At 38.9% G+C, this 15808-nt stretch overlaps 2 protein-coding genes across 2 annotated transcripts in view; both read right to left on the bottom strand.

Annotated features, from left to right (window-relative positions):
* ChAT (Choline acetyltransferase) overlaps positions 1-15808 on the bottom strand; it is an 80222-nt gene that overhangs the window by 64284 nt on the left and 130 nt on the right. Inside the window, exons 2-3 of the mRNA XM_089080430.1 lie at positions 15725-15797; positions 13515-13709 (exon numbers count right to left, since the gene is read on the bottom strand). Coding sequence (XP_088936556.1) covers positions 13515-13709; positions 15725-15797 — 268 coding nt within the window. The remainder of the gene's footprint in view (positions 1-13514; positions 13710-15724; positions 15798-15808) is intronic.
* VAChT (Vesicular acetylcholine transporter) lies at positions 5102-13654 on the bottom strand. The gene is made up of 2 exons (XM_025218283.2): positions 13515-13654; positions 5102-11955 (listed from the first exon to the last, which is right to left on the bottom strand). The coding sequence occupies exon 2, from the start codon at positions 11781-11783 to the stop codon at positions 10029-10031; it is 1755 nt and encodes a 584-aa protein (XP_025074068.2). The 5' UTR covers positions 11784-11955; positions 13515-13654; the 3' UTR covers positions 5102-10028.

Raw genomic sequence — 15808 nt, forward strand, 5'->3', positions numbered from 1 at the left:
GCGCCGGCGGAAATGCCGGTAGCAATACGACTCTGTAATCTGACGGTCCATTATATAGATCTTTTTGAAGCGATCTCCTTTCCATCTATATAAATTTATTCAAAGCTTTCCTATTTATTTATATATATATATATATATATATATATATATATATATATCTGAAATTTAACTCGAAAAAGCTTTCTATTCTCGAAACTGGGTCTTTGCTAACCAAACGTGAATGCCAATTCAACAATCGAAAATGTGCAGCGTTATAAATAGAGATATGTGCCATTTCACGCGTTACCAAAGACTTTTTAAAAAAATTCATATTGCAAAATGTTACGAATAGATAGATGACGTTAAATATTCGATTCCAATCCTCCGACTCGGGGATGATAGATAATTATTCCGATAAATATAGTTGTATCATATTAATGTTTCCCGGTGTCGGTGACTTGTTTGCCTCACTAATGACACCCGAAATCGATGATGGTACCGGCAACGATGGTCCAACACCGAAGAGAGCTGATAATCTCTAAATCCGATTATTCGCCTCATCGGTCCTCGACAATACCGGCGTAGCACCCTCCGTGTTCAATCAATGTTTCTTTTGCTACTATGAATGCCACTCGTGACTCGCCTTTTTTCTCTCTACTCTAGTTTTTTTTCCGTTACTGACTGATGATCGCGGTTGAAATCAGCGAGGGACTTCTAGATTTTGCAGACAAAAATAGCTTTTCGCTTTCTAAATTAAACATCTGATTTTAACACGTTCTCTTTTGAAATATCTCGCTAACTATCTCAAATTAACCCTATTTTGAATATAGGTCGCGTTGTTGAATGTTAAATGAATCTGAATAATAAAATGTCATCGGGTGCAAATGAAGAAAGAATTTGCCCTATTTGAACTTATTTCGTATATTTTATAAATAATTATTTTATAAGAATGTCTTACTGATCGCAATTTTTATTTTTGAAATTGAATTGTTTTGAATCTTAATTTAAGATAAACATATAACAATGATGTTCTCTAACATTTTGTTCACTTTTCTTGCTCTTTATTTTTGCCTTCTTTTTAATTTTTTTCTTATCTTTTTCTCGTTTCTACTTTTGCGGTTCAAACGCAATACAATGACATCATATATGGAGCATCGCTTTCATTTCCCATATATAGCTCTGACCGAAGACAAATGGCAGCCAAGTTCTCATTCTAGATCCCGTCCTGAATTTCGACTACGGTGGTCGCTGCGGGATCATTAATTAGCAAGCATTAACAGTCGGTCACTAACGATAGGCACACGTATCGGCATGATAAATGGGTTTATACCCGGGGGAGGTACGTAATGACGGCCGTATCGTAATCGATGAACGTGTAACACGATTATGTCATGGAATCTCCGCTTTTGCCATCTGATATAATTAAACAAAGTAGGTAAACGGAATAAATGCTCATAAACTGGTTAAAGTAAAGTATCTGAAACGCAAGATAATCTTCACGTAATAAAATAATGTAAATAAAGATTTGAGAAACGTTAGAGAAAAGATTTCGTTAATATTTTTTGTCGACGCTTATAATCTCAAAGTTCAGTAAGCTCTTGAGATGTCTTTTCAGTGGTAATTTTAGTCTTATACGGATTAAGTTTCGAAAATTCGCGATATTCTCGACTTAATTACGCAATATCTTAAAAGAGTTCCCTTCAACTTCTCGACGCATTCCAAGACAGCGCAGCGTAAACTAACGATCAACAAGTTAAGCTAAATGACTTAATCTTAAAGCACTGACACCCAACACGGATCCATGTCGAGTGCGTACACCCTTATGCCTTTCTTCGCACCCTCCTGGAATTCGTAGCTGTCGTTTCGAATCTCGTCGAGAAGTCTCGAAGGGACTACCGTCAATTAATCGTGCCTGGCCAATCTCGAAGGGTCGCGGGGTCCGGAATAAGGAGCGAGGGACGGGAGAAGCGCCAGAAATCTAATCGAGTTCGGTATGGACCGCCTTATCCCGACCGCGCAACGTAACGTCCAGTATTCTGTGAATCCAATTTGTCGCCTCGTTTACCACTTTGGAACCATCTTCGACATGTTCTTGACAAAATTCCTACTGACAAACTCGAATAATTATCAAATCTGCATTAGGCAGCACATCTCGATTGATCACTTCAAAATATCATGAGAAAGTTTGCCAATAAATCTGTGATTCGGAAAAAATTGACGTCACATTTTGAGCGCGTGCAACATACATATGTATAGATATATATGCGTTTTTTTAAGTTTTATTTGTAAATAAAATAATTTCTTTTGAAGTATATCATTTTGCAATTGAATTTTTTGAAATATCGCCGAAATTATTTTGCAACAGAACATTGTTTTTCTCCTTTTTACAATAGATGATAATATCTGACTGTAAAAAAAGCTCGCGATTTTATTTCAAAAATAAGAAAAATAAATACAATATATGTTTAAAGATTTGTTCAGAGTTTCTTTTAATCATATATTGCGCTTTTGTATTATTCATTCTTATTTGATATATTTCATAATGTCAGATATCTTCCAAACTTCAAACTGTTATGATTCGTCGAGAAATCCTCGGAGATTTCGTTGAAGTCTCCGAAAAGACGACATTTTTCATATGCTAGAATTACTGAAATTGTATCTAGGACCAAAAAGGTATCTAGGACCAAAAAGAATCTAGGTCAAACGTTCAACGCTAAAGAAATATTTGTTTAAAAACCGTAAGCCAAAAGTTTGATGAAAATGTCAGCCCCATTTTTCGTGAATGTACCAAAAATACAAGACACTGCCATAGGTAGCGAGAATAAAAGAACGAATCGATATTCGTGCCTTAAAACCGCTCACCGACGCGTCAATCTTAATCTAGGACAACCTTGCGATCTGGGGCATATCTGAGGAGATGATTATATGCGACTAAAGTATACGTGTGTACGTGACTTATGTAATTTTCGAAATAAACTTGTATAACGAACCGAGAAACAAACTGAAACGCTTATGGATATATTATGCATAGTGAATTTTTATACTTGTAATTAGGCGTGGTAAATTAAAAAGTATGATAAGTTGCATTATCGCATCTTTATTTATTAAACAAGATATTTAGTATCTGACTTGAATTGACAAAGTATTTTACACTAAAAATATATAAGAATATATATTTATATAATCACGACAGGATTTTGATGTTTAATAATAATTTATTTTTAATATATATATATATATATATATATATATATATATATTTGATTAATGTAGAAAAAGCACTCAGTTTTTAACTTGTTAAATTAACTTTTTGATAAATCTTTGATATCTTAGCTTTTTGATATCTTAATACTTTTATGTCCCCGGAATAACTGAAGAACTCATATAACAAAAAATATATAATTTTATTTAAAGAAATGGCGATTATATAAAAGAATATCGATAAAAAGAATGGCTCCATCTGCAAATAAATCAATATTATAATCATGACCTCCTATAATTGTCTGTAACATTTTTCACGATAATGTGATAATTTACAAGATATTCGAAATGACAATTAAAATAGAAGACGCTATATATCTTCCTAATATTCTAATAATCAATTTAATCATTTAAATTTGATAATTTAAATAATTAATAATATCGATTAGACATTATTCTTATCTTTATCTTTTAAATTATCTAAATTATCTTTTAAAGAAATATATGTTATTGCAAAAAATACATTTCAACCAAAAACTGGAACTTTCCAAATAATTAATTTATTTTTTGTCGATTTATTTTTTGTTAGAAACTAAAATAACATTCTTTTTTTGTTTTTATCTCGAAAAATAACAGGATATTTTTTCATATTATTTATACAATTCAGAAATGAAATATCATGCTAATGTCTGTTTTAACGAAAAGCTTGTATTAAAATATAAAATTGAAATTAATCCAATCATTTTATCAAAGACTCTCTTTATTTAATTGGTTACAAGTTGAATTCGTGTGGCAACATTTGTTTAAGACCATTTCAATTTTTGGCAGGAAAGTAACGAAAGCATTTTATCACGAGTATATCAAATGCGAAAAATGTAAATCAATTCTTTCGACAAGTAAATGAAAAGTAAACCAACAAGATTATCAGATTCCTGTGAAAATCGCCAAGTCATGCTCCAGGATTACTCTGGCAAAATTCACGTAATCGCGAGCTTTGTTTGCACAAACGGTGAGAGAAAAACGCGCGGCGTTACATACTCGCCGCTATATTCGTGTGTATATCTTGTTTGATTAATCGATACGGCGGGGAGAACCGGTGGCTTTATCGATGTGACGTACTCGTTAACGGGGACACGATCGATATCTGCGGACCGGTCGTTACCAGGAGACACTCGGTACAGCCGGATGGGGGGACGCCTCCGAAGCGTCTCTCGCTCGCCCCAACCCCTATGCGCGGCGTGCCCTTCCCTTCTCCCAGGCTGCACCCTAATATAAATATTATTACACTTTGATGGGGTTACGGTGACACTAGGGCCCCGCAGAGACATCCCGAGTGAATGCCACCCCCTCCTCCCGCTCGCTTTTCCGCGCTCGCTTTTTCATTAGGCTTGAATTCCGCGCGGCGCGTGCCGCACACGACAATGTTCTTAAAGGCTTAAGCCCTTTCCTCGTCCCTTCCTCTTCCTCCTCGTCGATCAACCCTTTGTGTTGCATCACATGGTATATGATATACCGATATGAATCTTCTCTCGGTGTTTTTCTCTCGGATGTATCTTGAGAGAAGGATGAAGAGGATAAACGACGATATTATAGTCTAGACAGTCGAGCGAAGATGGATTCATAAAGAATTGACATTTGCATCCCCTTTCCTTTCTCCGATCACACGTCACGAAGACTTGAAGACTCTTTCTTCTTATTGAATTCATTTTTTCCTTTATTCATTATGATGTTCACTTTATTTAGTGGCATTTTGATGTAAAAGAAAGGCATTAAATCTTTTAAAATCTATTTTAAATAAAAACATATAAGAAGCAAAAGAGACGTTGCGTTCATATAATTATACAAATATCCAGACAAGCTTCTTTAACCGAAAACCAAACTGAAACAAAAATCGACATGGCATCAAGTGTAACACGTGATATTCTTCGGTAACAATGACATCTTTAATAACCGGTTCAACAACATTACAGTGTCATAGGATTTCAATTACATACGCATTTCGAATTACTTGGTTTTTTTCATCATTTCAAATAAATATACATACATACATGTGTCTTTGCGTATATGTATAGAATCGCGAGTGTGTATGTCCCTATCGTTTTATATACCTGTGTGTCGTGTATATACGTGTGTATATACGTAATGTATGTATGTACTTCCTTATGCCGTGTAAGTGTGTGTGTGTGTGTGTGTGTGTGTGTGTGTGTGTGTGTGTGTGTGTGTGTGTGTGTGTGTGTGTGTGTGTGTGTGTGTGTGTACGCGCGCAAAGTGCGGATGTATTGCAGTTAAGTATGCTACGCTTACGGATAATCTCGGGATGCGCGATCGCTGCTTCATCGCACACAGATATAATACGCATTATGCACGGATAATTAGGATACATATAATCCTGGTGACCACTTCTACTCGTTCCATCTCTCCTATCGTTTCCTACGTTCGCGTATTGCGACGTTTCTTTCGTAACGGACTGCTCCCGTCGCCGTCCTCCTTCTCGCAACACTTGGGAATTGGACTTGGTTTCGAGGTGAGAGAAAAATAACGTTGGGAAACTAGCGTCCGTGTTTGCACTCTAAACGTCATTCCCGATAGTGCTGGGGCAGCAAGGTTTCGATATACAGGATGCACCTTGCACCTTTTCGTTAGTCTTGCACGACGCGTGTTCACCGAGAGAGAGAGCTGTTTAACTCTCGTTTAGGAATCTAATATAAACTCAACTCTCGAAAACTCAAACAAGGTTTTCCTTAATTCGGCATTTGCAGTTTTTTTTTTCAAACACGAGAGAAGCAACGAATTGTCCACGAATTATCTGATAATTAATCCTACAGATTAGCGAAAGGTTCTACAGATTATGTAGAAGTTAGGAATTTTCTATACACAATAGACAAAATTTCCGCCATTCTCGCTCCGACTTAATAATTACAACAAATGATACAGCGTCATATAATTATTGAAACTTAACAAAATTTGTATGTGTACGATAACAATAAGTTTTTTGTTTTATATTATTTAATAGCCGAGGATCTCAAGAGCAAAATAATTTCCTAGAAACAAAATAATTTTTTTTTTCAACATAAAGTTTGTTGATCGATACAAAAGTACGTTATTATATTTTTAAAGAAGTTACTCACGTGACTATTTTTTAGGAACACGAGAGATGCATCTGTTATCGTCAAACTTCATTCTTATTTAAAGAGAAATTCAACTTGTTTTAGAAGAATCTGAAGTTTTCTATTTCGCTTTTAAGATCCTCGGGTCCTATTCTTACGAATGTCAGGACAATAACACCTTTGCCCAGCACTGGTCATTAGTCCCGACGCAGAAGAAAAAGGATTTTATACTCACGTACACACCGTCGCGTTCACAACACTCACAAATGATATAATACAAGTAGGCAAGATGTACCGAGTACTCCGGAATTACCGCCAGATAGATATTTAAGATTTTGAAACGAAATGAACGACAATGTTTTCAATTATAAGCAGTTAAAAATTTTTAGCAAATTTTGAGCAAAGTATTTTAAAATAAGCTACGTAAAGACAGATAACGAAATCAAGTTTTATGCGAATATTTTATTTTAACAGAATTTTGATTTGAGTTTTTCATTAAAATAATAAAAATAAAAAGGAAAGAAGTGGCGGTAGTGTCAGGACACTCAGTACGCGACGTATCTGGACGAAAGAAAAGCTTGTTTTCTTTCCCTTTCGTGCATAATTTATATTTACAAGAGAGAAAAAGCTACGAATATATATGATTTTGTATACGATATATATATATATATATATATATATATATATATATATACACATATACGTTTAATGTGTATGTATAACCGTAGTGCAACTGACGCAACGTCGTTGATCTCTTGCTGATAACCATCGCATGATCAACTTTAACATTGTAGCTCGACTTCATTGATTTTGAGCCAAAACAATAAGAAATGAATGTACATGATACAAATTCTTAAAACAATAAATGAAAGAAAGAAATTTTTGTAAAAATAAAAGTAACTGAGAATGTATAGGATTTAATTACAAAATACGCAATCATTTTAATCTACAGATTTAAGCTAAACATTTAGTATTAAAAATTCAAGAGCACAAACTTTATTTAGTTAGTCTTGAGATCTTGTTGTGCTAATCCGCGCTCGATTTATTCGATAAAATCGCGACGATAACTATCAACAAGCCAGACGTTTGCCGTTACGATAAAATTCCTAACTTTAGAGGCCAGCTCAGCTAGAAACGAAATGTCATTGCGGAGATAAAACGCTCTTCTCTTTCTCGGCTATGAAACAAAAACGCGTAGCCTACGTTTAGGTACATATGTATAGCGATCTAATAGAGAATGTGTCTACATTACGTTAGGTCCGGGTTACTTGCAAGGACCTTTTACGGGGAGAGCTTTACAGTTAAGTTCGCTCGTACTATGAGACAACGGGGATTAAAAACTGCGAAGTTCAGGCACTGTTAACTCAAAGGACTCGCGAATCGATCCTCGAGGATCCGCGCGACGACGGGCGAGTGATCCTGAAGTCCGATCGACGCGAGCGAAGCGGATTTCCTCCTGACGCTCGAGAAATCCTTCTTTTCGCGCCCAACACGCCGGCGACAATCACCGTGCCGGTATAGTGTGTAGTGCTAGTTAATTAACAATTTATTTATTTGCTTTTCGCGATGCTTCTTAGTATTGACGAGTAGGTATGAATGTGTGCTGTGCCCTCGGTCGTCAGACTTGGCGGATATATCGACGGTAAAAATCGTAAAAGTTTTCACTGTATTTAAATCCCCTTCGAAATAATCCAAGAAAGAAATTTTTGTTTTTATGATCTTTTCTTATATTCATTTTAAGAAATCAAGAAATTAATAATGTTACACGTTGCCGCAAATAGCAGTTCGGGCAATACAAATAGTTGAAATGAGATTATGTCATTCGTATGCAAGACAAAGTAAATTATATAATCCGAATTAAATTAAAGTGCATCTTGCAATGATAATAGCTCGCGATAACCGCGAAACCTTGCGTCCAAGTCACTCCGACACATAATGAAATTTTTTGATATATTTACATACATATATATAGAAATTATACGTGCCTAGATATGTCTAGATATGACACGCGACTTGCCGCGTGAACTAAATCCCCACGACAAGGTTCAAACAAAATATATCTCTACAATTAGAAAAGTAATCTCATAAAAATACAGATATGTTTACTTTAACGCGCTCGCGCTTTGGTACTGGTATTGCTCCATTATTGCGGCAAAGTACTCGATCAGAAAGGAAATGCGTGCGATAAAAGCAAAAAAAGAAATTAGGAAAGAATATCTTCTTGAGATATTAAATGTAAGAATTATTAAAACTACGAATAATTTATCAATTCTCTAATTATTTAATGAAATAAATTTTTGTTTTAATTTTCAACAATAATAATAATGTCTGTTTCATTGGCAAAAGTAATATTGCAAGAACATTATTTTCATATTCTGTTAATATAATAAAGTTAATTTTCTTTTCTATATTTTTTTAAAGATAAGAAAAATAATCATGAAGCAATATAAAACCAGCTCGTAGATACTGAAAATAACCTGGAAAAATAAAAAATCTATAATAAAACGGCTTTAATTATTTCCTGCCATTCTTTATTTACGTTTATAATATTATAGTTATTTCCATTATTGGAAAAGTTTTTATTTTAACAATGAAATACATAACAAGTAACGATTTTAGAATATACGCGCTCGCAAAAATGCCAGATTTATTTTATATCATCGCAAACAATTTTCGTATAATCTAAGTTTTTATCATTAATATAACGTCATCATCATTGAATATAACATATCGTGAATATAACGTTAATAGTATTTTTTTTTTAACGAAATTCACTTAAAGGTCGAAACAGGAGTAAGAGTACTTTGCCAATACAGAGCGATTCGTGGGGGCATCGACCGCCCTCGTCACAACCCCTCTATACAATCGCCTACTTAAATTAAAGCCTTACTTTCTAATATTTCTGACGCCTTAATTAGTGATATGGTATTTCCGTTCAGCAATATAGAACGATTCTGAACAAAAGTATAAAAACTTAAAACTTGCCCATCGGCAATCCGCGAGCGAAGGTCCTTGCTGACGGGAAGCCTTCGTCGCGGCCATGATTCCTTCCTCATTCCTTCTATCCTCTTTACACTTCTCGCGTTAGAACTTCTCGCATCCCAAATAGAGGATGCTGTCTTTCCTCTTTCTTCCGTAGCACCGACACATTCCCCTTTCTTCTCACTCTAATTTTATTTCGATGTTGCGACTATTTAGTCTCCTTGAGGTCCTTATTTCCGACGAAGACGGCCATTGCGCGTGCTTACCCACGGACCGTTTTCCTTCCACTTCTCTCGTCTTACATTTTCAACGTCGCGTATCCCTCTTTCGCCTCTTTCCTCGCGATTCGTATTTTATTTAGTTACGCGCGGAACCTCGAGCGGATACTAAGACCGTCAAGATTCATCGTTCCTGGATATGAAGCAACCGCGAGAGCCCCGAGGGAATCACTTTGGAAGTCGTTGCCTCTGCCATCCCCGATAAACACCGACGATACTCCAAGTACGATCGAGATTCGGCGGGACTTTGGAACGATCGGTGATCCTCCTTCTGATCGAGCGTCCCGATCGCCGTCGCCGCCGGAAGTCCCGCCGAGCCGCCGTGCCCCGCGACGACGTCGATTCTCTCTTGCCGATATAAGTGGAAGCCTGTCACGAAGACTCTCGAACCACTCTCGAGCGAAGGGGACGCGCGCTCGCCTCCCGATCGGCCGCGATCGGCCGTAGATCGCTACGGTAACACTTGGCGACGACCTTCGTTCTAGTACATTCCTTGCCTGAAGGGGTTACTGTCTCCAGCCGGCCGCTGATCAGTCGCATCCGGTCTCCTGAAGGGATTCACATCGACTCCCTGGGTACCCCGTTGTTCTTGATGCTCGGGCACGTAATTCCTCTGCTGGCCGTAGTCACCGGGTTGACCGTAGCTGGCCGGTTGATTGTAGATCGGCGGTTGCTCATGAACGGGCTGGTTGTAACCGATCGTATTTTGCGCCCCGTAATCGACGCGCTGATCGTAGCCGACTTGTCCTACCGTCTGGTAGTTCTGATCGTAGCCCTGGTCGACGTTCGTCTCCATACGCGTCTGATTCAAGTGGTTGCCGATCTCGCCAGAGATCGGTCGCTGTTCCTGTAGCACGTACGTCTGGTACTCCTTGTCGGGCGGATCTTGCATCAGTATGTTCGCCTCATCCTGGAATGGCTTGAAGTCGTAGATGTGACGCAGATAATAAAGAACCGGCGCATAAAGCAAATTCGAAAAGGCGATGCCGATGTTCAGGGCGGTAAAGCCGATCGCCTCGACGACACCTCCGGCTATGATCGGACCCACCGCGTACGCTACGCTGTACGAGATGTCGGCGATCGCGTAGATGCTGCCGTACACCGACACATACCTAACGTCCACCAGGTAGCCCAGCGTGGGCAGCAGCGCGGTGTCGATGAGCGCGATACCGAAGCAGATGCCGCACAGCGGTATCATCAGCACCTTGTACGAGTTGGAAAATGGTATGATGAAGCAGCAGAGACCTTCGAGAGCGAGACCACCCGCCGCCATTAGCCACTGATATTGCGGATACTGCTTGGCCATCTTCACAGTGACTATCACGCCAATTACATGCGGGAAAAAGGCCGGCAGCCAGATCATACCGATCTTCCAGTTGTCGTGCGTCATCGTGTCTTCCATCCACAGAGAGATCGTCGGCTCGAGAAAAGCGAGCGCGACGTTAGACATCATCAAGGCGCCCGCGCATACAGCGATATACGGATCCATGAGCAGTCGCCAGATCGGTATTGTCGATTTGGGCTCATGGTGACGATCGCGCATCTGCTCCTTAATCGGTTTCATCACCAGCAATAACATGAAGCCGTCCGCCAGACTGACGAACGCCAATATCAGAAATGGCACCTCCTTGCCGGCAAATTGGTAAAGAGCACCTCCGAACGGCGGTGCGACCAGACAGCCAAAACTGATAAACGCCAAAGCGATGCCGAGCGCCTTCGAGCGTTCGTTCTCTTCCGTGAAGCGATCGGCGATCATAGCGAGGCCGGCGGTATCGGCGAATGCGGAACCAACGCCCTGCAAACTCCTCGCGAAGAACAGCACGCTGTAGCTCTTGCCGCATGCGAACACGCTGGTCGAGAGGAACATGATGCAGAGACCGATCATCATGGGGATGTCGTAGCCTATCCGATCGATCAGCGCGCCGGAAAACGGGTTCACCATCAGTTGCACAATCGCCTTTGACGCGAATAGCACCCCCGTGGCGGAGTCCTGGCCGTGATGGTCTCGCGGACTGGTGTCGTTGCCCGTTTCCTCGATATCTCCGAACGCGCCAACGTACTTGAGATAATCCGGTATGATCGGTACTATCACCATGTACAGCATGTTGTCCAGCAGTAGCGCCACGGAGACGATGATCAGGATCAGCTTACGCTGAGCCTTGGGCTCCTGCAGCTTTGTCCAGACAATCTCCTTGAGCTCGCCGAACTCCATGTTGAGTATCGGTATCGTCGTCATGGTTCCTAGGTAATTGCCCGCGGTGCGACCGGTGTCTTCCGGATTGTTTGTGTGTGTCTTAGTGGAAGGGACTAACCGCGGTCACAACCAGTCGTGCGACCTCGGGAAGCGACCGTGACGAGGAGATCGTCGCGATTGGGGCGGCGCGCATCAGGCCGGGCCGGGGGTAAACCTACAACAGATCACCGATTTGGCAACGATTAGCTCGCGGAAACAGACTGACTTCACGTGCGCGCACGTGTACGCGCTGCAACACGCTTCCGCGCTTCTACGCGACGGCAAACCGTTTTTCACGAGAACGCGAAATCGGAGAAGCGACTCGGGACTGAAAAAGAGTTACCGAAGAGAAGATAGGGGAGCCCTGACCCGGCCTGTGGTCAGCGCGAAATATCCATCCATTCATCCACCCCCATCACCCCCAACCCAATCCAACTTCGTACCCCGCCGATATGAACTTCCCGTTTTGTGTGCGGGAAGGAAGCGCATTGCGAAAGCTCACGTTCACATTTGGCTCGGTTTTTCTTCTGGAGTTGTTCTCCCCTCGCCCGCGTGAAAGAGAACACGACACCGGATGGAGGCTCCCCCACGGTAAGACGTCACGAGATCTACTCTATACCTGAGCGAGCCTTGTTGTATCGCGTATCGTGTTACGACGACGATAAAAACAACACGAAAAGAAGCGTCGGGAAAACAAGAGGCGAGAATCGATGTAGCGTGCTAGACGTTGGCGAGGTTGTAGCTAATCACTTCGCGGATGTTACTGCCAAAGGGAATAGTCTGATAATAAAAGTTTGCTAGCAAAATTGTTTTTTTATCAAGTTGTTGATCGTTGAAATAATGACCAATTACGCGAAATGAAGAGTAAATTGTATTATAAGGTTATTTTTACTGAGAAATAAAAAAATAAATATTGAATAAGTTGATTAAAGATAATTATGTTCAAAAATTATTTAAATTTGCGTAATTTTACTCATCTTTATTTCAAGTCTAAAGAAATTTTAATACCTAAAGTACAGTTTATGAAAAAAAGAATTGCGTTAAGAAATTTCTTTTCAAATACTATTTGCAAATCTTTTTGTATTTACCCTCTAGTTACTCACTTTTCATATTTCTTTTGAATCGTCAGAAGAATAGCACGAAAGCATGATGAAAAATGGCGGTTTCAAATTATATTTTAATAGTGCAGTGAAATAATGGGTGAAATACTTGTCAAAAAATTTGAGGATGACAAAAAAAATTAAAGTAATATTTCGCGAGCTAATGGAAAAGGTTAATAAGTGTAATTAATGAAAAACCGACTTATCAACTTTTTTCTGATACGTTTACAATCTGTATTAACAATATACCTGATCTAATTTCTTTCCCTTCGAGAACCGAAAGCTTTGTTTAGCGGTATATCGAAAGATCTCTCTATATTTCCATTATTCATTCTATTGTTATCCTGATTTATTAGAAACTTTTCATGATGGCAGAAGGATGCGCTTTATCATAAATTACTATAATAAAACGCGGACTAGAGTTTACGTCGAGATGTCAGGCGACCGTCCGAACGACGCGATGGCTCCTCGCGTATTCTTCGCGTATTTGCGAAATGGCGTCTATCAATTGTCGTCATCACCGTGGCTCTTGTTAATGGCGCAACGCGATCGATCGACGAGGCTCCACTACGGCAACGAGCCTCCCCGAAGTATGAAAAAGATTGCGCGTGGAAAAAGCGCTTCGCCGACTCACCGGAATTGCTGGCGAACTTCTGCCTGAGGGAGTTGGCGAGGCGTTGGGGGCCCGCCAAGGTCGGAAGACCGGCGAGCAAGCCGCTCAAAGTTGAGGCGACGTCCGATCCGTCTTCGTCCTTCGAGTCATTCACCGACTCCTTGGCTCCTCGTGTCCCCGGGCCCTCCACCTTTTCAGCCGAATTCACAACCGAGTCTGCAATTGCGATAACATTTCCAAATCGGTTAAAATTTGCAGATCGTCGAGAAAAACAATAATAAAGTCGTTTATTAATGAGGAAATAAATACGAATATAATTCCAGACTTGTGCAGGAAGTAACATCATCCTCGGCGAATTTATGACATTTTCGATTTAAATCAACGTAATTAAACCAAATAAAGAGAAAAAAATTAGTAGAAAAGGAAAAATGATTTAGTAACGTTTTTATCACTGCGTTTAAATAGCTTTTTTTTTATCATAAGAATTGAATAGATTTATTATAGATTAGAATAGACTTGAATAATAGAGAGAGAGAGAGAGAGAGAGAGAGAGAGAGAGAGAGAGAGAGAGAGAGAGAGAGAGAGAGAGAGAGAGAGAGAGAATATTTTAGCCTTTGCTCAGATTAATAGAGTTATACATAAAGATACAATTTATGCCTTTTTCACAGAAAGAATTGATACGTCAGAGGGTGGGACACAGAGTCCGTCGACCTTCGAGAGTTAAAATTCATCATCATTATATTTTTAACCCCCCGCACTCGCGCATGAGGCAACATCGTACAACGCTTTCGTATTCTATATATTCACATCCTCTTGTACATATACGGTCGACACAATTTTTACTAACCTTTCTATTATCTTATGTACGCGTTACCAATGGGCGGATTTAAATTTAGCATTTCTGCATCTATCTATAACATCCGAGTCCTATACCATGCACATTTGAAGAAGACCGGGCATTACACATGTGCGTAACTTCCCAAGGTAATTTTTGCTCCCTCTCACCGCGTCGCAATATAGTTATTTGGCAGCCACGTGTTATTTCGTGCGCCATTGTTTGCAGGGGGTGCGGCAGATATCCCCCTATTATGCGAGTCGCTTTTCTGATCGCAAATTTCAACTGGAATACTAGGATTTCCTTCATGTCGCATTGATTAAATTGATTAGCGTTACAGTAAGAAACTTTCAAAATATTTGACTTGACGAAAAATAGTATGCTACTTTATCAAATTTCATTTCCTAATCTCATCATTTCTATAGCTTTCTGTCAGTAAAACGTTCTTATATCTTATTACGATATTCTATAAAAGATTTAAATTAAGATAAATTTTTTTATATTAATTAATCAATAATAAGGAAACATTTTTTATTCTATTTATCCTCGAACAGGTCTGATCAAAAATGCAAGAAAAGCGATTATCAATATTAACCTCTAAAATATTTTATGAGAAAAAATTACATTAAAAGCATTTTTTTGAATAAATTAATGTAAAATATAAAAACGAAAAGAAAATACTAACAATATAGTATCATTTAATTAAGTTATTTTCCCGATTTTTAAATAAAATGTACATTATACTAATAAAATTTGTGAAAGATTATAACAGTTTTGTTTTAAGAAATAGAAATTTAAAACAAAAGTAACAACACAATTATAAAACAAACAATTATATTATAAAATATGATAATACATTTGTGCATATATGTACGTAATAATTTATACTACTTTTTCAAGTGTTACTTAAGCAAAGTAAATCGGAAGAAAATGTAAAAATATTATACACCACAAAAATAGTTATATTAAAATTACAGAATAGATTTTGAGAACTTAATTAAATTTTCACTGTATGGCAAAACATTTTAGTCAATGAACCTAATAGAAAAATTAGCATATAAATAAAAAAATAGCTAAAAAAATTAAAATAATCGCTTTAGTTTAAATATTCGAAATAATTAAGTTTCAGGAGAGATAGGCCACCCCTGACAGATTCAACGAAAATGTCAAAGAGCTAAGAAGGAAAAAACATTGATCGATATATGTACAGGAATCACGAATCGTCGGAAGCTACCAATTCTTGTCAAACAACCCAGTAAATCGCGCGTCAGAGAGTTCCTGAAGACGTTTCATCGCGCACGCATTACGACGGAGACAAACGTGAGACCTGTTAAGGAAAGATGACACACGAAACGTAGACAGAGAAGCGAGAAACGAGATCAGTCAGAATACTTACTAAGACCGAAGGGCTCCCAATGGCAGGGGCGTCTCGGCGTGTCTCTCCGTCGGGGTGGCTTTGGAACGTCTGCCTAGGAGTCCT

The sequence above is a fragment of the Pogonomyrmex barbatus genome, unplaced genomic scaffold, assembly GCF_055798465.1.
Source record: "Pogonomyrmex barbatus isolate J1 unplaced genomic scaffold, ASM5579846v1 scaffold3, whole genome shotgun sequence".
Lineage (NCBI taxonomy): Eukaryota > Metazoa > Arthropoda > Insecta > Hymenoptera > Formicidae > Pogonomyrmex > Pogonomyrmex barbatus.